This window comes from Amphiura filiformis, chromosome 20 (assembly GCF_039555335.1).
Source record: "Amphiura filiformis chromosome 20, Afil_fr2py, whole genome shotgun sequence".
NCBI lineage: Eukaryota > Metazoa > Echinodermata > Ophiuroidea > Amphilepidida > Amphiuridae > Amphiura > Amphiura filiformis.
Window position 1 is genome coordinate 16,840,842 of NC_092647.1, and position 22,533 is coordinate 16,863,374.

The following is a 22,533-nucleotide window of genomic DNA, read 5'->3' on the forward strand; positions in this document are numbered from 1 at the left end:
GACATATCGAATTGCATTCTGAATACGAAGAATGTCTTTCTGATATCAAATAAATTTCATTGTTTGAAATTCACGATATAATACAAATTTTATGACAAATTATTAAAATTAGATATTTTTCACATTTTTGATAAATAACAGTCCTCGAAGTAAATATCATAAATCTAATGTTATATTCTTAAACAGTCCCTGGCATACAGATACCATACATGTTTAGTAAACAAAAGGCTAAAGATGGCATTATGAGATTTATCATTTATCATTACACTCCTCCGCTCAACTGCCACCGTGGCCGAACGGTAAAGCGCTAGACGCGTAATCGAAGGAAGTTTCGAATCGCTGGTTCGAATCCCAACGAAGCCTGTGGAAACTTTTTTTTCTTCAAAATTCATGATCGCATTCCGAAATGAGTCACTTGTCGGTAAATCATGTATCGTATCCTTAAGCAAATAGTTAAACATAATTTCCATAAAATGTAAGCTTTTACTGTCAGATATGTCCCTTTTAATTTTGAGCAGAACAAGTGAGGTAAAGCAAAGAAAATTGAAATTTACTACTACTAGCGCCAATGAATGTTATACGATTGTAAAACGGTACGATCCTCTGGGTGTGTGGGGGTGTGTGCGTATGTGTGTCCTGCACGCGTATTTTTTTCTGCAATTATAACGGGACGCAATACGATACCGGTATGTTATAAGAATCAAACTTACAAGAAAGATGGTTCTTGTCAAATCCTACAATTCTGTCAGAGAAAATATGCATATTTGCATTAAATTTTTAATTAATATTGCCATAATTGATTAATTAATAAATATTTTATTTAATGATTTACCATAATTCCAAATATGTCAAACAATATGTCAAATTAAAGCTAATGAAATGATTTATAAATTGGTCAGAGCGTATTTTGCAGAATGCATTTAGTACTTTTTAGTACATGATTCCAAACATTCTATTCCAATTTTTTTTTTATACACGCATAGGAGCTGTACTTTTAAAATCCGCGCCTAATCAATAATAATAGTCTTTCACTCCATTGTCAAAGTACTGTGCTCCCTGTAGCATTATGGAGTGACCAGGTCCTAGAGTGTAGTCCTAGAGTGTGATGGTTTTGTAGCAGACGACAGTGCTCATTCAAGCCTGTCAAGGTCAGTTAGTAGCCACTTGCTGAATGGATGGCCATGATCAGCTATCAAAGAGATGCCTTGTGCAGCTGCCAATCACAGTAGAGGTTTGATAACATTTTGTTAAAACCCCAAATGTGATAAAGGACAAAGCTGTGCATGTTGGTACTTAATTGTTTGGATTCTTACGTTGAAATTCCCTTGTATTAGTATTTTTATGTGTAGTGTATAGTGGTCATAAATTATATAGCTTTTAAATTTTGGGCATTTTTGCTCTGTTGCACTGTACCATTATGGAATTTGAGCAAATCAATTACCGACACAAGCAGGTATACAGTGTATTATTTTATTTTTATTTCGTATCTCAGGAGCACAGCTCACTTGGTAAGGCATCAGAATTTGGTACACTAGCGCTTCGAACTTTAAATCGGAAGGTGGTGAGTTCGAGCCTCATCACGGTCACATTAATTTTATAAACCAAATATTGTTCGAACTTTTCATATTTGTTTTTCTTTTATTGTTTCTTTTCTTTGTCTTTTTTCTTTCTTGTTTTCTTTCTTGTTTTCTTTATTTTTCTTTGATCCATATTGCCAGTGTAAGGAGAGGAGGGAACTAACGGCCCATTCAGTGATTTTTTTTCATCCGGACGATCGTAAAATCATCAAAATTCAGATTTTGTACAAGACTGCGGAACTCAGTCTTCAATGATATAGTCAGTAATAATCTTTTGGTCATTATATGACTATCATCATTTGACGACTGAGTTCTTATGATACATCATCCGAAGAGCAGTTTCAGACAATTGCTTGGGATTGTTGGGGCAGAGGTTATCTTTTGAATTCTTTCATGACCACCGAAGCAGAGTTAAACCTGTCAAGGACACTCGGCGTGAATTGAACTGACCATGTCACTCGCCACAAAAGAATGTCAAAGGTCATAAAACATCAACTTGGTGTCTTCTGCTAGTGGTTCAGCCCTAAGCCGTGTAGGCCTATTTAAGACAAAAATAATGTATTTACGTGAATCTGTAATTTATATACTGACAGTATATATAAATTAGCTACATGTATTTGAATGGGGCTTCAACTTCGTCAATACTGCCGTTTTCTTGGGTTTTGTGCCAATTTTTTTCATTAAAATTTGTTATAAAAGTAACAATTTGATTTTTTTTTCACTTTCGCTGGGATCACTGAATGGGGCTTTGCAACGCGATATATTCAAAACTTGTATTCACCTACTGTTATAGCATTAATCCGATTATTACACAACCTCGCCAGCGTATTCAAGACATCCAATGCAAATAATCACCTAGATTATGACGTATCATACCGTAAATATGGCGGAGTACTCAAATTCATTCAACAAAAGCATGATTACAAGCTATTGCAATCTACCGCGACAGCTCGTCTCACACACATAACAAATGCACAAATACGATCAAATAGGTTGACGACAACGTTTGATTGAATGCACTGCATTGTGCCATGATTACAGTGAAGGACACCGGTTCAATTCCTTTGTATGGAGCCAATCAATAATTTCACGCACATCCTCTATTATTGCCCGGGATGATTGCACACTGTAAAAGAGCTATTGTTATAATGTTTGATGAAATCGTGTTTAACTACCGTATTTGCTTAAGAACGGCACAATACAGATAAAGCAGACAGATTGACTACATGTGGTACATGTATATACATATAGGGAATGTGTGTGAGTCGAGTATTACCTAATTATAATAGGGGCGTATCCAAAAATGAATTCACGCCCCTTTCAAATGTCGAGCCAAAGTGCAGGCCCTATGATCGAACACGCACGATTCCCACTATACTACTATACGCAGGTATACGGCCTTTTCGAATAGTCTGAATAGTGCCCTCTTATGTGACCCGGTACTATGAAATTACCTTGCTCGATTTAAGCTATACGCGTACACCTGCAAAACGTGCACCGTATACCCGAATAGTATACTTCTATGTGAACGCAGCCTTAGAGGAAGATTTGTGGTTTTCGGTTCGTTTCTGAAGCATACGCCACATTATTAACAGATGAAGCTGATTCTGTGCCTAAATGTCATCAAATCCAATTTTTGCCGCTTCGCATTTTTAGTGGTGCATTATTAGTGGTGTCAGTTTGTGAAACTAAAGATATTACCGAATTGTTAACATAGGTCAATTAATTAATTAAAGTTATTAATTAATTAATTAAGTATAGTTGAGCTTCCTTACTTGGTGTACTTGAAGAACTTGATAAATAAAAACCGTTGGGCCAAATTTCATAAAATGACCAAAATCACCCTACGCCACTATGTGTTGCGACCGACGATATGTGACCGTTCACGGCGAATGAGCCGTAAATTCCTCCCCGGTCAATTTTGTTTTATTTCGTGTTTAAAAATAAACATCATAAACTTAAAAATGGTATATCATTTGACTTCAAACGATATCCAGAAGCGGGGTTATGGTTTGTTAAACTTTGCTCCTTCAACAAAATTATAGCTTTTACGTTTTTACATGTGTCTCTTTTTCCACATTGCTGGCAATAAATATCAAACAGTCATGATTGGCGGTCATTTCAAATCATCCCCAAGTCAACGAGGTTTAAGAATACAATGCCTGGTAACCCACCACTTGAACAGGATTTAGCAAAAGCAAACAAAGACCAGAGCTATTAAAAGTTCTATAGCCATCTAAGGTAGAAACTTATTATCCACTTCAACAATAGGATTATTGATTAGTTTTTGACTATCAAAATAAGACAGATGTCGGGCCAGCTTAAAGCCATATTATAACATTTTCAAACAAACTAGATTAGCATTTCTTTGCCATCAAATGTTAGCTTTTACTGTCAGATATATCCCCTTTTAATTTGGAGCCGAAAAACTACGGCAAAGCAAAGAAAATTAGACTTTACTACCCACTCCTTCGGTCATGTTGTCGTACGACCCTTTGTTGTGTATATCACCGTCCCGCACACTCCTTCGGTCATGTTGTGGTACGACCCTTTGTTGTGTATATCACCGTCCCGCACGCCGTACGTACTGTGTGTTATGAAAATCGTGTATGCGTTCGACTAATAATTCCATCATAATAATAAAGCGCGGATTCCGGCGTTTTATTCAAAATCTCGGATTTTGACAAAACTACAGCACCTAGAGTCTTGATTTTTGCAGGGTATATTGGTTTAATAAAGTGCAATTTAATCGTGTAAAAAAGGGAATTTTAAAAATTCAGTGAGGGCGTCTTCCTCAGCAAATGTTATAATATGGCTTTAAGTTACCGATGAATACGACCTTCGTACACATTTTACACCGTAACTCAGAATACAATTTAGGGAATTTACGGCTCATTTGTGCTGCCGGGTCACATCAGTAATTGAATTGGCACTGGGTTAGATTTTGTACTTCTCTTATTGTATTCATGTGAAGATTTGATATTATGTGAATAAATCTGAACTGAACTTTTGACAATGTGGTAATAATAATAATAATCAATCGATTGTGAATCCCCTTTTACTATTTATTGCTAAGCACAATAAACTTATTACGTTTATTCAAAAAAGGGTCTAAGCTTATTTTGTGGGAGCAGGTAATTGAATACATGAATACAAAAACACCCAAGTCCATGGGAAGTGATTTTGAGAGAAAACCCTGTATATCATTTTAATTCCTTCAGTTAGATTTACCTGGTCAATATGGTAAGTTTTACGTGCAAATGAGTAGATTAACCTATATTAGGTATGACGATTAGCATTTCAGGGACTTCGTGGGGTTCATTTTAAATTTTGGACTTGGGTGGTTTTTTTGAAACATATACAAAGACAACAATGTTAGAATGTGATTACCACTAGTAAGATAATACAAAATAAAGCACACAGGTATGTATAATGTTGATAAGCATTCTGCCATGTAATATAAACCACACACTTTCCTTTATTAAACCCATTTTTTTTTCAAAAGTCATTCTCTAGCAATGAATGTGTTACAAGTGGGCTTTTATACATGTGTTACAAGACTCAAATCATGGAATTGGGTGGTTATTTCATACATGCTATTTTTCACATGCTCAATAGACACAGAGGATGAATTTGAGTTGTTCTTTCATACATATGACAGGCCTATGTATAGCAACAATTTCCCATGCTTAACTCAATTTAGCCAACGTATGGACTTGGGTGGGTTTTGTATTCATATATTCAATTGTGTGTTCAGACTTTCTGGCTCTCAACCATGGAAGAAGAATAGAGCACGAAGTGCGATGGAATTACAACTCCGATCGTCGATGTGAGGTCAGCGACGTCAACACTTGCAACAACACATGTGGACGTAGGTGGCAGCAGCATTTTTCTTTAATTAGCATAAGTCTCCACAGCACTAGGCATATTTTTTACGTAGCTTTTAGTACTATCGTGGTGGCAGCAGCATTTTTCTTAACTTTTTCCAATATGGCGACGCCCGTGATTTTGGTGCCTGTTGTCGACGCCATCGGACGCCATTTCAGCGCAGGATAATACACAGGGAAAGCCGACGCTGTCGCCACCTTTTTGTATTGCGCTAGTATATGAGCTGCAACGGCCTGTCTCAACCCTCAAAATGTCTTTATTTTGTATCATCAAAAATCAATACTATCCATACGTTGGTTCTGCTCTGATGTATATTTATGGATAAAATAAAATATTTAATATACAGCCTGTCTAAAAATATTGCAAGTAAAAAGCGCCCTCTTTGGTAATTAAAAAATACAGTTGCGATATGATGCTTGCATCAACGTCAAGGGCGTAGTCTTAGCTCTCAAATGCTGTTTGTTCTGTTCAATTTGCTTGTTTTAATCTCGAGATATGTTTAGTTAACGTCGAAAGGGTAAAATCACAATTGTGCCACTTTTACTAGGGAATTATAAAGAGGGCTGTACAAAAATGTACATGCAGCTGATGTTGATGCGTCTAATGCACTCCCCCTTCGGGGCTCGTGCATTAGACGCAACAACATCAGCGCGCGTGCATAATTTTGTCAAATTTCTCTCCCAACAAGTAATAGTCGTTCATTAACCTATATAGTGTGCAATATTTGTCTTTTAACATGTCTTGAGTGACAAAGAAAACAGTATTTACCATGATAAAATCATTGACATGTACATGTATTTTATTTTACAGCAATAAATTAATATTTAATTATCTTTTAAGCTGTTATACCTGTATCATGATAAAACAGTATAATAAAAACAATTTTGTATTGTTCTGTAATTGATGCATTCTTTTGATTTTGATCAACTTGATGCTATCATTGATTGACATGTACAGCCCTCTTCCCTAGTAAAAGTGGCACAATTGTGATTTTACCCTTTCGTTGTTAACTAAACATATCTCGAGATTAAAACAAGCAAATTGAACAGAACAAATGGCATTTGAGAGCTAAGACTACGCCCTTGACGTTGATGTAAGCATCTTGTCACAACGATATTTTCAAATTGCCAAAAAAGGCGCTTTTCACTTGCACAATTTTTTTTAGTCAGGCTGTATAATATTAACTTGGAATCAAAATAATCAATAATGCTACAATAATGATGTCTGGCTGTTTGTATTGTTACATAAGATTTCAGATTTGGAAGATCCGTCGGCATTTTGATTGAAATGATATCTTTAAGGGATCTTGAATGAGCGTTTATGGCGTTTCGACAGTATTTTTTGTGGGACATGAGAGCACCTCAGACGTATCGAATTGCATTCTGAATAGGCCTACGAAGCATGTCTTTCTGATATCAAATAATTTACATTTTTTGAAATTCATGATATAATACAAATTTTATGACAAATTATTAAAATTTGAAATTTTTGAAATTTTTGATATATAACAGTCCTCGAAGTTAATTTTATAAATCTAATGATATATTCTTTAAGTGTATGTAGCTGGGAGAAAAAGCCGAAGATCAATTGAAAATTTTGATCTTTTATATTGAAGATATGGATTTTTTTCCCAAAAGATCTAATTTGTTTTGGTGTTTTGGGGAAAAAAATCCATATCTTCAATACGAAAGGTAAAAATTTTCAATTGATCGTCGGCTTTTCATCCCACCTACATACACTTTAAGTATAAATCATCAGATTTATAAAGTCTACTTCGAGTACTGTTAAATATCAAAAATATCAATTTTTAATGATTTGCCATAAAATGTGTATTACATTGCAAATTTCAAAAAATCAAAATTATTTGATATCAGAAGGACATTCTTCGTATTCAGAATGCAATTCGATATGTCTGATGTGCTCTCATGTCCCATAATAATAAATACTGTCCAAACGTTCATACCCCTTCCCTTAACATTCCACAAGGATGATGTGCACTTTCCAGTAGAGCGAGAGAGCATAACGTTGAATCTGCTTTTTGTATTGAAAGAGTAATAATATATTGATAATAACGAGGCTACTTAAGATTTGGATGGTCCATAAACATAAAATTTTAACGTTCCAACAGGATGATTAGCATTAAACAAAATAATATGAATATCTCATTTTCTTCTCTTTTTCTATTTTCATTTTTACTTCCCTAAAAACAACCCCCCAAAAGAAAATGTCAACCCTACACCCATGCTAAAATATTCAACTAATTTTTATTGCGTCTCTCTTTATATTAGGCCTATATTGAATGTGTCCGTCGGCAAATTGCTATGCGTCTTGAACATGTTAAATGTGCGTTTCTGGACGCATGCGACGTGTTACATTGCTGCTTGCTTTTGCACTTGAATAGCATAACCATCTGTTGAAGAAAAAAGAACGAGAATAATTATTTAATTAATTTATTTAATCACTTTTTATTTTCACGGTTTACACAATGTTAGCATATCATAGGAGTATTGCGGATATTGCCAAGCACTAAAGGTTACGGGCTTTTAATTACCCAATTAATTATTTGCGTAATAATTGGTGCTATAATTGTTATTTGTTGAATAACTTTGACCCGTTTCCATCCATTCCAGTTTTCCTTTCACCCATTTTGACCCGTTTCGATACGTTTCGACCCGTTTCGATGCATTACATCTTTTACAGACACCCCAAGCTTTCGGCTCGCGGTGACACATTAGTGTAAAAATGTCACATTTTCTGTCAGCAAAATTGGCTGTCTTGCACCCTGGATCACGCCCCCCCCCCCTAAAAAAGAAAAAGACCACCACGGGTTTCATGTATTTAAATGTATTCATGTTTTTAAATTTCCCCAAATACTTTTTTTATAATAAATCGGAAACAAGAAGAGTCCTTACAAACTTGTTTGTAAAATAATTAAGGTCACTTGCAGTAGTGGATTATGGGAGGTCAAGAGGTCACCATGCAACTGCCAGATCATATATGTAGGCCTATCCTCCTCCTTCTTTCGTTCGTTTTTCTTTTGAATTCAATATTATATCGTATGTCTTTTATTCTTACCATCGTTTCTTTCTCACTCTTGTTGCCAGGATTGGGCGTTTACCTACATTCTTCATCTGTATTGGATGTGAGGCTGTTGTTGGAACCATAGCAGCTTTTGCGCCCAATTTTAATACATTTACAGCAATGCGATTCTTCGTTGGCATGTGTAACTTGGGTGCTTATATGACAGCATTTGTACTCGGTAAGAAATTTATTTTGAAGTTAATATAAAGGATAGAGTTATCATATCAATGGCAGCCCGGTTATTTGATGGTTCATAATTATGACTAAATCGGTCAATGAAGTGGCACCCGCCAATCAGGACTAGTGCGGCTTTGAATTAAAATAGTGAAAAACCTGTGAATGAATGGGATGTGATCCAGGGGCTATTCTAACGTGTCTCCTGGCACGTTTGTGCAGTAAGAATACAAATCCGTGCAGCGAGAATTAAAAATCCGTGCTTGAAATATTTCTATACTATTCGAGTTTCAACCCGACAAATGACCAGGAAATTAAAGAAGTTCCTACACAAAGTAAGACTGATGGAGTCGAAAAATCATAATTTTTGTTCCTAAAATGGGGGTTATAGCGCCCTCAACGGGCACTCTCTCCATAGGGCTATTGTAAAGATCCGTTATAGACAAATAACAGATAAAATAAAACGGACTCATTCATTTTTCCTCAAATTTTACATTTATATGATGTAGATTTAACATCTGGAATTTAAGGGAACAGACCAAAAGATCGATGACGTCCTTTAAACGTAACTGGTTTCATTTCTCAGCCGGCCCCCCCTCCCTGTCAGAAACGTAATAATAAAATGTTGAAAATTTTGACATAATAATAATAATGACACATTTTTCAGACCGATGTTTTTGTACAAACGTAATCGAGTATTTTTACCCCCTTCCCCCTAAACGAAACCAGTTACGTTTATAGGACGTCATCGATCTTTTGGTTTGTTCCCTAATGTAAGTGGTGTCCTTGCTGCTCTTTTAAATTCATTTATAAAATGTCCGCCCCAGAACAAGGTGTAACGTCTTTTCCCTCCAATTTTTTGGTCACGCGGGACGAGCAGGTCCGCATCAGACGTGAAGGGGGACCAGAGTAGCCCCAAGCTCTATCTACTGGGTGGAAACTGCACCGTGTTAACACAACATAATCACCTTTGGGTTAAAATGGAAAGTTTTATCGCATCTGCGCGCAATTGTCCCAGCTAATAGGGCCAAAAATTATGACACCAGGAATATTTTAGTTTAGAACACATACCTTTACCCCAGTAGCAAAATCTTTGATGTCCCGTGTCAATATCCGGACAAAATCGACAACAAAATGCAGTGTAGTTGATATGGACTTCTTCTTTTTGACCCATTTATGACCAAAATTTACTTTAATTCATGGCCAAATTGGTGTGAAAAAGGCATGGATGCGCAGGTTTCGTGAACATGCTTGAAGGAACCCCCTTTTAAAGGGGAATATTGCAATGTCCTCTTTCCCTGGGTAAGATCAGGCACCAAGCCAGGCCACGGCTAAACGGTAACATGAGTAGGTTTATTTCACAAAATATGGGATAACTTTCCCCTAGGCCATCCAATATGCCTGAATTAGTAGGACTACAACTGGTATCTACTGGTCAGTTTATACTCTTATTTCCACATCTGTTATTTTTTATGTGGGCCTTTAAGAAGTGCACTTTAAACACATCAAAACTAAAGTTAAACACTTTCAACAGGCTCCGAAACACTAATTGTGTCACTAAAACACCAACTTTGTCCAATTCTATATAATTTGCCGATATCTTATATGCACCTTTGCGTAATTTAAGTTGCGGAATTTACAGAAATCTTTTTGAGAATATTTGACAATTGATGCCGTGACATTTAAACAAATGATTGTAGGCATCTGTGAGCATTTTGCCCAACTTTGCAGAGTTTGTACAGTCCTGTATTCCTTATTTATAAATAGCAATATATAAATTCTTGATAGAGAGAAATGAATAGGAAAATAAGATGTCGGTATTCACGAAGTGATCATTTTTGATGAAAAATGACATCCCAGCAAAAACAAAACGTTTTGGACATCATTCGCAATAGGTTATAAAAAAGGTTATAAAAATATTAAATGTCGGGTTATATAAAGGGTATATTAAGGGTATAAAACGTTTTCATAACATTAAAATACATTTTTTGATAATCTACTCCCCAGCAAATACACACAAAACGTCTAAATGTCGGGTTATATAAAGGGTATAAAAACGTTTTAATAATATTCCAAAAACATTTTTGAAAACTGTATACAAAACATTCTAAACAGAATATTATTTTGGGGTTGAAAAAATATTTTGCGAAAAATGTCTGCCCAAAATATTTGCAATAACGTTTTAAAAACGTTTTCATGACCTTTATATAACCTGACATTTAAATGTTATTAAAAGGTGTTGAAAAGAATATTTTAAGAACATTTCTGTTTTTGTTGGGTACTAATATTTTAACATAATGTTATTTTAAGTATTGACAAAATATTTGGCAAAACATGTTTGTAATAATAGTTTACAATAACATTTTGAAAACATTTTTAAAATATTGTTATGGTGTGTTTTCATACAAAACGTTTTAAAACGTTTTCATGACCTTTATATAACCCGACATTTTAAAACGTTTTTACCTGAAGCAAAAGCCAAAATATAACTTATTTAAAACGTTTTTGTGTTTGCTGAGATGCAATTAACGACTATTAAATTTTGAAATTAAACCCTGCTGTAGGTACGGAGTTTGTTGGTCCTCAATATCGTGCATGCGCCGGAACAATTATACCATTGTTTTTTTCTGTTGGCTACATGATACTTGCTATCTTGGCGTATTTCATCCGAGATTGGAGGCACTTACAATTAGCCATATCCGTTCCACTTGCACTGTTCTTTATTCTTATACCGTAAGTATCATCACAGAAACCTGGAATCCAGAATCATTATTAGGCAATAGAAACAAATTAGTTCGATCTTTCGATCGACCATCGATGATTGTTCGATCCTTATTATTTATGAAAATGAAATTAATTAATTGATAAAATATAGATATCTGCCTGTATTGATATTGACTAATATAAATTAAGCATTACCCAGCAAACACAAAACGTTTTCGACATCATTCGCAAAAGGTTATAAAAGGTTGTCACAAAACGTTTAAATGTCGGGTTATATAAAGGGTATATTAAGAGTATAAAACGTTTTCTTTACCTTAAAAACATTTTTGATAATCTACTGCTCAGCAAACAAAAATGTTTTACAGAAAACGTTTAAATGTCGGGTTATATAAAGGGTATAAAAACGTTTTAATAACATTCCAAAAACATTCTTGAAAACTTGATACAAAACATTCTAAACAGAATGTTATTTTGGGAGTATTCGCAATATTTTGCCAAAAATGTTTGCCCAAAATATTTGCAATAACGTTTTAAAATCGTTTTCATGACCTTTATATAACCCGACATTTAAATGTTATTAAAAGGTTTTGAAAAGAACATTTTAACAATATTTCTGTGTTTGCTGGGTTCAAATATTTTGACATAATGTTATTTAAGTATTGACATAATATTTGGCAAAAATGTTTGCAGAAATAGTTTAAAATAACATTTTTTGAAAACATTTTTAAAATATTGTTGTAGTGTGTTTTCATACAAAACGTTTTAAAACGTAATTATGACCTTTATATAACCCGACATTTTAATGTTATTAAAACGTTTTTAATTAAACCAAAAGCCCAAATATAACTTATTTAAAACGTTTTTAAAACGTTTTTGTGTTTGCTGGGTAGGTGACGAAAAAAGAAACCCTGTTCTACGGGCGGACGGACCTTTCAAGTCGGGTCTGTCGGTCGGTCTTTTTTTTTTTTTTTTTTTTTTAAATGACCGAAAAAATCACCAAAATCTGTAAATAATTTGCAATTTGAGAAAATTAAAAAAAAAATTGTTCCTGAAATTTCCGAAATTTGGGTCGGCATTCATTTGTACAAGAAAATTTGTTTCACAATAAAAGCTGGGTCGGTCGGGTCCGTAGAACAGAGTTTTCTTTTTTTTCGTCGCCTTAGTTCTGATTAATTAGTAGTTAGTTCATTAATAACAAGCATCAAAGCAGCATCGGAGGTCGATGCTGCTGATATAAAAATTATAACAACACGTTAGCATATAATGTAACTTGCTTAGAAGGCAACAATGCCAAGACTTCCCGCGTCCATCGAAAATAAATGAAGAGTTATACACAATCTTTGCATATAACGTTAATTTTTATATCAGTCAAAAGTTGTGAACAACCAATAAGTTAATGTTGATGAACATTGTTTGTCATTTCAAGTTTTGTATCGGAATCTGCTCGGTGGTTAATGAGCCACGGGAAATACGACAGAGCCGAAAAAATTATCAGAAGAGCAGCCAAAGTCAACAAAGTTGAGCTTCCAGATGTGCTGTTTGATGAAAATGACAAGGTGACAGAAAAGGTAAGAACGATATACTGTTAAACGATGGGTTCTTTTGAACCACGTGATTCTCACTTCCATAAACCAAGTACTTTCCTTTTAAAGGGATTTTTATCAGGACCCGTGTTCCATGATTTTAGTAATAACAAATTGCATGCTACATGTGCGACCCACTAAATTGACTCTTTTAAAATATTTTAATACACTAATGTATGCTTTCTTGTATACACTCGTGGTGAATGCGTTCATCATGATTCTCACTTCCAAGCCACTCTTATACCAATTTCAAATAATGTTATACGCTTCCGGTGTGACATGCAAATGTCCAATGTGTAGGGAAAGGGAAGGCAGATAGGAGAGTAACATTACAGTCATAGTCACAGAGGGACAAAAATAATGACAATTTGGCAATTTTACCCAAAATTATGGTGGCATAAAGTTGTGAGTGACCACGCTGAGGTAGCAGCAGTCCAATTAGCTCATGTAATTAAGGCGCTAGATGCGACTGCAGACGACAAGTAAAAAAAAATTGAAAATACAAAAATTTCAGAATTGTAAATTTTCATGACTATATTTGAAATCAGCATGAAAAATGCATTTAAATGAATACAAACAAGCCTAGTATTGGTCCAGTGGTTCTTAAGATAACTCTTAATATTTTGAGAAAATATCTCAAAACGCATAGCATTAATGCACTAAATTCTGATATGTGACGATTCGAGTTCGATCCCCCACAGTGTCTTTTCTGTTCTCGTGGAATAATTGAGGTAGGTGACAATTCCCGTGCTAATTGTCCTGGTTCAAACGTATGAAACTGGGGAGCTGATCCTTGCTGCCGTGGTTTTAAGTCGATTGGGGCTTGTGATGATCTCGAACTGCGTATCCCTGCAATGGTTTGTGGAATGATATGGGCACCGTGATAAGAGAATTTCTGTAAATAGATGACAAATATACTGTTTATATTCCTACTGCAGGAAGCTAGATTCACCGCCGGTGGACGTCGACCAACACATTTAGATCTATTCCGGACTCCAAATCTTAGATTTAAAACGCTGAATATTCTGTACAACTGGTAAGACTTCTCTGGATCTCATCAATTAACATATTCTATAACTGGTAAGATTTCTCAATGCACATCTGTACAACTAGTAGGATTTCTCTAGATCTCTGTAGATTTTCTGTACAACTGGTAAGACTTCTCTAAATCTCTATGTACATATTCTGAACAACTGGTAAGACTTCTCTAGACCTCTATGTACATATTCTGAACAACTGGTAAGACTTCTCTAGACCTCTATGTACATATTCTGAACAACTGGTAAGACTTCTCTAGATCTCCATGTACATATTCTGTAACTGGTAAGACTTCTCTAGGTCTCTATGTACATATTCTGTACAACGGGTAAGACTTCTCTAGATCTCCATGTACATATTCTGTACAACTGGTAAGACTTCTCTAGATCTCAATGTGCATATTCTGTACAACGGGTAAGACTTCTCTAGATCTTTGTGCATATTCTGTACAACGGGTAAGACTTCTCTAGATCTCAATGTACATATTCTGTACAACGGGTAAGACTTCTCTAGATCTCTATGTGCATATTTTGTACAACGGGTAGGACTTCTCTAGATCTCTATGTGCATATTTTGTACAACGGGTTTGACTTCTCTAGACCTCTATGTACATAGTCTGTACAACTGTATTCTGTACAAGTCTGTACAAGACTTCTTTAGATTTGTGGTTGGACTTCTCTAGACCTCTATGTACATATTTTGTACAACTGGAAAGACTTCTATCAATTTCAATTTCCCTATATGTACCATGCAATATTCATACTTATTTATATTTCATAATGCCCACATTTGGTATGTGGCAAATACACAAATATTAGACACAGAGATATATAAGCTAGAAATTCCCACACACGGAAACCAGCTAGCTTCTCTTCTGATGTATAAATATATCGATTGATCAGTGCCAGAAGTAAGACTTCTCTAGATCTCCATGTATATATTCTGTACAACTGGTAAGACTTCTCTAGATCTATATGATCATATTCTGTACAACTGGTAAGACTTCTCTAGACCTCTATGTACATATTCTATACAACTGGTAAGACTTCTCTAGATCTCCAGGTACATATTCTGAACAACTAGTAAGACTTCTCTAGATCTCAATGTACATATTCTGAACAACTAGTAAGACTTCTCTAAATTTCTATGTGCATATTCCGTACAACTGGTAAGACTTCTCTGGATCTCACCAATTAAAATATTGTATCTAGTAAGACTTCTCAAGATCTCAATATACTTATTTTGTAGAACTGGTAAGACTTCTCCAGATCTCAGTGTACTTAATTCTGTACAACCATGACAACTGTTAAGATTTCTATGTAAATATTCTGTACAACTGGTAATACGTCTCTAGATCTCAATGTATAGTTCTGTACATGTACAACAAGACTTCTCTAGATCTCTGTACATATTCTGTATAACTGGTAAGACTTCTCCTCTTGATCTCTATTTTACATATTCTGTAACTGGAAAGACTTGTCTAGATTTGTATACATACTCTGTACAACTAGTAAGACTTCTCTATGTACATATTATGTACAACTGGTACGACTTCTCTAGATCTCTATGTATAATTCTGTACATGTACAACTAGTATGACTTCTCTAGATCTCAATGTACATATTTTGTACAACGGGTAGGACTTCTCTAGATCTCTATGTGCATATTCTGTACAATGGGTAGGACTTCTCTAGATCTCCATGTGCATATTTTGTACAACGGGTAGGACTTCTCTAGATCTCTATGTGCATATTTTGTACAACGGGTAGGACTTCTCTAGATCTCTATGTGCATATTTTGTACAACGGGTTTGACTTCTCTAGATCTCTATGTGCATATTCTGTACAATGGGTAGGACTTCTCTAGATCTCCATGTGCATATTTTGTACAACGGGTAGGATTTCTCTAGATCTCTATGTGCATATTTTGTACAACTGGTAGGACTTCTCTAGATCTCTATGTGCATATTCTGTACAATGGGTAGGACTTCTCTAGATCTCCATGTGCATATTCTGTACAATGGGTAGGACTTCTCTAGATCTCCATGTGCATATTTTGTACACCGGGTGGGACTTCTCTAGATCTCTATGCACATATTTTGTACAACAGGTAGGACTTCTCTAGATCTCTATGTGCATATTCTGTACAATGGGTAGGACTTCTCTAGATCTCCATGTGCATATTTTGTACAACGGGTAGGACTTCTCTAGATCTCTATGTGCATGTTGTGTACACCGGGTGGGACTTCTCTAGATCTCTATGCACATATTTTGTACAACGGGTAGGACTTCTCTAGATCTCTATGTGCATATTCTGTACAATGGGTAGGACTTCTCTAGATCTCCATGTGCATATTCTGTACAATGGGTAGGACTTCTCTAGATCTCCATGTGCATATTTTGTACACCGGGTGGGACTTCTCTAGATCTCTATGCACATATTTTGTACAACGGGTAGGACTTCTCTAGATCTCTATGTGCATATTCTGTACAATGGGTAGGACTTCTCTAGATCTCCATGTGCATATTTTGTACAACGGGTAGGACTTCTCTAGATCTCTATGTGCATGTTGTGTACACCGGGTGGGACTTCTCTAGATCTCTATGCACATATTTTGTACAACGGGTAGGACTTCTCTAGATCTCCATGTGCATATTTTGTACAATGGGTAGGACTTCTCTAGATCTCTATGTGCATATTGTGTACACCGGGTGGGACTTCTCTAGATCTCTATGTACATATTCTGTACAATGGGTAGGACTTCTCTAGATCTCCATGTGCATATTTTGTACAATGGGTAGGACTTCTCTAGATCTCTATGTGCATATTCTGTACAATGGGTAGGACTTCTCTAGATCTCTATGTGCATATTTTGTACAACGGGTAGGACTTCTCTAGATCTCTATGTGCATATTTTGTACAACGGGTTGGACTTCTCTAGACCTCTATGTACATAGTCTGTACAAATGTATTCTGTACAAGTCTGTACAAGACTTCTTTAGATTTGGGATTGGACTTCTCTAGACCTCTATGTACATATTTTGTACAACTGGAAAGACTTCTATCAATTTCAATTTCCCTATATGTACCATGCAATATTCATACTTATTAGTCATAATGCCCACATTTGGCATGTGGCAAATACACAAATATTAGACACAGAGATATATAAGCTAGAAATTCCCTCACACGGAAACCAGCTAGCTCCTCTTCTGATGTATAAATATATCGATTGATCAGTGCCAGAAGGGGGTAAGTGCAATAGCTGTGAACATATACAAACAGTATATCGTAGTAATCTACACATGGTAGCTTTTGCACTTCCCGACTTCTGGCACTGGTTAGTCGATATATTTATATTAAATTGTTCATAGGTTCGTGAATAACCTCGTATACTACGGGCTGTCACTAAGTACATCGGGGCTGGGCGTGAACGCCTACCTGGCAGCATTTGTATCAGGTGCAGTTGAATTCCCCGCCTATTTAAGCTGTTGGTTTATCGTGCAGAGATTTGGAAGAAAAGTACCCCTCTGTTTATACATGGTCGTTGGTGGCGTTGCTTGTTTGCTTACCATCGTTGTCCGTAAGTATTCCGAATTATCTCGACATTTAGAAATAAGGATATTGTACGCAGCACTTGCACGTACCTGCATGCGATAATCGGCAACGCTGAATGACATCAATTTGATGTCACATACCTGTACATCATGCAGCTATTGTCAACTACATGTATGCACACAACACAGGGGCACTCACAATAGGCAATTGAACCCTACTGGTAGCGCTGTGTTGTAGATATATGAGATTAGAACTAGTTAGCGTCATATATGAAAAAGTATAAAAGCTCTGATTTTTGTACTTTCTCTATGTTTCAATTACTTATTCTTCTCAAAATATCTGAATTTTCAACGCGGTACAAGCTTTAATAACGGGGGACCATTTATGAAAAAGAAATATACCATCTATATCCAAACTCCCGTGTTATTCCAATGCACATTTTGCTTCACCGGGCCGCCCTGGCTTGGTCACATTTGCTGATAAGACTTGAATGAGATGAACTAGTTAGCGTCATATATGAAAAGGTATAAAAGCTATGATTTTAGTACTTTCTCTATGTTTCAATTACTTATTCTTTTCAAAATATCTGAATTTAGCATGGGGTATTAGATACAAATTTAGTACTTTCTGTCAAGCAAGTATGGTTTATTCTCTACATGTCAATCTTTAAAGTATTAGTATAGTCCTTATAATAACGGTGGACCGCCTTGATGAGTAAATGACAGCAAACCAGTGAAAAATACCCCAAAACTCAGTCAGTGGGGCTCCGCCCGTACATGTCAATAGCGTCATTATCGATTGGATTAGTCGACCGTAGCGGACAATTCGATCGCTCATTGGATTAATATTATCACGTGGTAATAAATTTGCGTTGGACAATCGATTTATGTAATGGTTTAGTACTGCATATCTCGGTTTAATCTTCACTAAGCGGGTTTATGGCTGGAAAGGTCACGGTGAATTTGCCGTGGACATAAGTGCACTATGATGCGATAATCGGTAACGCTGGAATGACATCAATTTGACGTCACGAACCTGTATGTGATAATCGGTAACGCTGGAATGACATCAATTTGACGTCACGTACCCGTACGTGATAATCGGCAACGCTGGAATGACATCAATTTGACGTCACGTACCTGTATGTGATAATCGGCAACGCTGGAATGACATCAAAAATTTGACGTCACGTACCTGTATGTGATAATCGGCAACGCTGGAATGACATCAATTTGATGTCACGTACATGTATGTGATAATCGACAACAATGGAATAACATCACATTGACGCCAAATACCTATATATGATAATCGGCAACGCTGGAATAACATCACATTGACGCCAAATACCTGTATATGATTCATATCAACATTCCCAGATTAGATGAATGAGTAATGACTTTTAACCCGAGAATAGAAATTATTATTTCTGCAAGAGGAAAGCATGAAGAAGTCAAAACCGTAGGTTATAGTCGCAATGTTGGTTAAGAGTCAAGACCGTATGTTATATTCGCAGTGTATTCAGGAAATTTCCAAAACAAAAATATTATAGTACTTTTTCTAAAACAGGAAAACATTATTGTTAATTTAATGCAATTGTGCTTTGACAATGTTTCTTCAAATTAATTTTCAGCTCTTGGTGTGCCCCGAACCGTCGTTGCCATGGTGGGTAAATTCTGCATCTCTGCATCATTCGGTCTCATCTACATCTTCTCAGCGGAGATTTATCCAACAGTAGTCCGGTATGTTTATTGCTCTGCGCTGCGAGCTAGCCATAGGCTTCACAAGTTTTGTGACGTTTTCTCAAAATATCAAGAACTATCTCAAGAACCACCGTACCAATATAATACTAGGTTTCTTTGTACTGTCTTTCACCTATTACGAAAACGTTGTGGGTTTACTGGAGCATACATAAAATCGAGGGCTTAGAGCAAGAACTAGCTATGTCCACAATTACATGTTACTCATTTCGGCAACAAATGGATGGTTAATTCTGCCCTCCATAATAAATGCAAGTGACTTTGGGGTATATGCGTGGTCACTTAAACAGTTAGCAAGGTTAGTTAGACGTAAGTGACCATGTACATACCCCCAAAATCAATTACATTATATTATAGAGGGCAAAATTAACCGTCCGTTTGTTGCCGAAATGAGTAACATGTAATTGTGGACATAGCTAGCTCTTGCTCTTAGCCCTCTAAATACAGCATGCTTGATTTTTATGAAAACGAGGAATTTAAATGATAACCACCTTTTATTTCTAGTAACCACAGGCTTAACTTTTTGTTTGTTCCATCATCCGATTTGGCACTGGACATCACAACTCACTTAATAGGGTTTTGTATGTTCGAGTGATTTCATATGAGGATACAAATTTGTATGAAGATTATTTTGAATGATTTTCCCCACCTTAGGGTCGGTTCATAGTGAATATTCGAAGGCGAATATTCGTTGTCGAATACTTTTTGTGACGTCAAAATATATACGGCAACGAATAAAATATGATGACACGCCGAGTTGAGTCGGATTAAATATCGCGCAACTGATAGCGAGATACTATTGATTTATATGAAAGGCTCGAGGTCACCTGAATATCGTTCGACGAACGATGATTTCAAAAATCCCCAATGAAAATTAACCTGCACAGTTGTGCAAAATACGTCTGGATAGTTCCAAAATGGCTGATAACGAACTGAAAGAAAACGTTATTAGTGCGGTACAAGCGTACCCATTTTATATGACATAAAAGTAAGGGACTATATAAAGACGTCCAGAAAAAGGAAAATGCCTGGCAGGCAATAGCATTCCAATGCTGTAGTGATGGTAAGTTATGTTTTATGCAAATAATATGATATTTAGGCTTACAAACATAACCTACAAGTGAACAGTTCATTGTTTGCTAAATCCAAGCGAGATCACCCGAAAATCTATGCAAGAGAAATTTCTACTGCTGCTGATGAAAAATCCTAGAGTGCGTTTGGAGTTTTTTTCTTCACTTTACCAGTAGGCCTAATAAATTCATAAAAAAATAAAAATCAAATGAACATTTAGAGCGAATGTTTTTACTCACTGCTCATCTGATCCACTTTCCCAGGAAATATCGATACTCCTTTTTTTCCTGACTTTCCAGACATAATTATGAGTAAACATCAAAATTAATGTTTACAAAACAGTCAAATATATACATTCGTTTGCATTTTGTACATTAATATTAATAATGTACAAACATTCAAAAAGGGGGCCTAAGCGTATGTCTATTTTTAATCATATATTAATTCCGCCATGCCCAAACATATTTTATATATGAAATCGTGTAAAACTGACCCCTTGTAAATCTATGGAACCCCAAATTCCAATCAAAAATAAAAACAACTTTGTTATCAAAATACACTAGGACTATACATTTGTATTACAGGAATTTAATAGATGGTGCATTTTAATAAATAAATAGATTAACACGGGTAATGGACGAGAAATGTTTGGCAATACCGGATTGACCACATAGGCAGTGAATAAAGAAATTAATAAAAATAAAAATAAATTAAATGAGAAAATTAAAGCAAGGACATTTGGTGAAGTATTGTTTTAGAGTGCGAAGGAGTCCTACATGTTATCCTGGCCCAGGACACTGATTAATGTAAATTCGACCCATAGTTATTTTATCTACTTTTGCCAGCATTCAACCTGTTCAAGGTGATTTATGCCTATTTTAAATAAAATTCCGAAATCTGAAGTATCAACGTTGTATCGTGCACAAATTATGATCCGAGACTATTTCATTTGACACGGTTGTATATGGATTTCAAAAGATCGGTCCTATAATAGATATCGATTAGAGAATTACAGCAAGAGACTTTGAGGATGCCGTAATCCTCTTGACCATCAACCAATCAGATAGACATATTTCAGAAATATATTCGTAGAGTTGAAACTTGTTCAACTCTTGAAATATATATTTCAAGTAATCTCGTTTCACATTTAGCAGCAATAAAGTCACGAAGGGGCGGTAATGCTAATATACGATTTCAGTCAAATATTGGTGCAAATATACGATTTCGGTCAACTATTTGGCTATTCTTTGCCGAAAATTATGAAATGTATATCAGTAACAACTCTTAGGAGGGTTTTCGAGTAATTTTAACGAAATAATGAGGTAAAATAAAAGAAAACCCACTTACAATTTTGGACTTGACGCTTAACTGTGGTGTTCTAGGGAATTAAAATATCACAATTAATAAGTTTCATTCAAAATCGTTGTCCTACAAGCACATGTTAAATGGCTCGATTCACATTAGGTATAAGTTGGGACATTGTCAGATTGTGTGAACATTACAAATACAAACAATAAGGTTGAAAAAGAAAAAGCCATTTAAAAATGAATTTAAAAGATCGTCTATTTGTAGCTTTATGACACTGAATAGACCAAATATCTGCCTCTGACGAAAAAAATGTTTTCCATGCTGATTTGTTTTTGTAACGAGTATGTCATTTAAAAAAGAAAGAAAAAAAAGGCGGATATTACTTTTTAAAAACTCAACGCATTACTATCTAGGCCTATAATTATAATTATAATGTTATACTTGATTAGATAACAATTAGCCATGTGTTTGATAATTACAGAAAATTAAATATGTAAAATTGCTTCTCAAAGCAAATTAAATTACCTGGAATATGATTGTATGGTGTTAAAGTATGCAGTTTAAAGTGAATTGTAAACAAAATGTGAAAAAAGAAATGGCCCTCTTGCATTATATGACCACTGGGGGTCACTTATATTCAATTTGCTCCTCCTGATCATCCTCCACCCCGCACATTATGCAAATGTTAATAATGTTTACAATATTTATTATGCTTACTGTATTGGTCTCATCACAAGCTTTAGTTTGACACCAAATTTAACTACATAGGCT

At 35.5% G+C, this 22,533-nt stretch overlaps 1 protein-coding gene across 1 annotated transcript in view; it reads left to right on the forward strand.

Moving 5' to 3' along the window:
• LOC140142161 (organic cation transporter protein-like) overlaps positions 1–22,533 on the forward strand; it is a 63,974-nt gene that overhangs the window by 38,409 nt on the left and 3,032 nt on the right. Inside the window, exons 3-8 of the mRNA XM_072164127.1 lie at positions 8,570–8,724; positions 11,285–11,453; positions 12,871–13,012; positions 13,966–14,063; positions 17,440–17,648; positions 19,257–19,365. Of these exons, the coding sequence (XP_072020228.1) occupies positions 8,570–8,724; positions 11,285–11,453; positions 12,871–13,012; positions 13,966–14,063; positions 17,440–17,648; positions 19,257–19,365 (882 nt within the window). The remainder of the gene's footprint in view (positions 1–8,569; positions 8,725–11,284; positions 11,454–12,870; positions 13,013–13,965; positions 14,064–17,439; positions 17,649–19,256; positions 19,366–22,533) is intronic.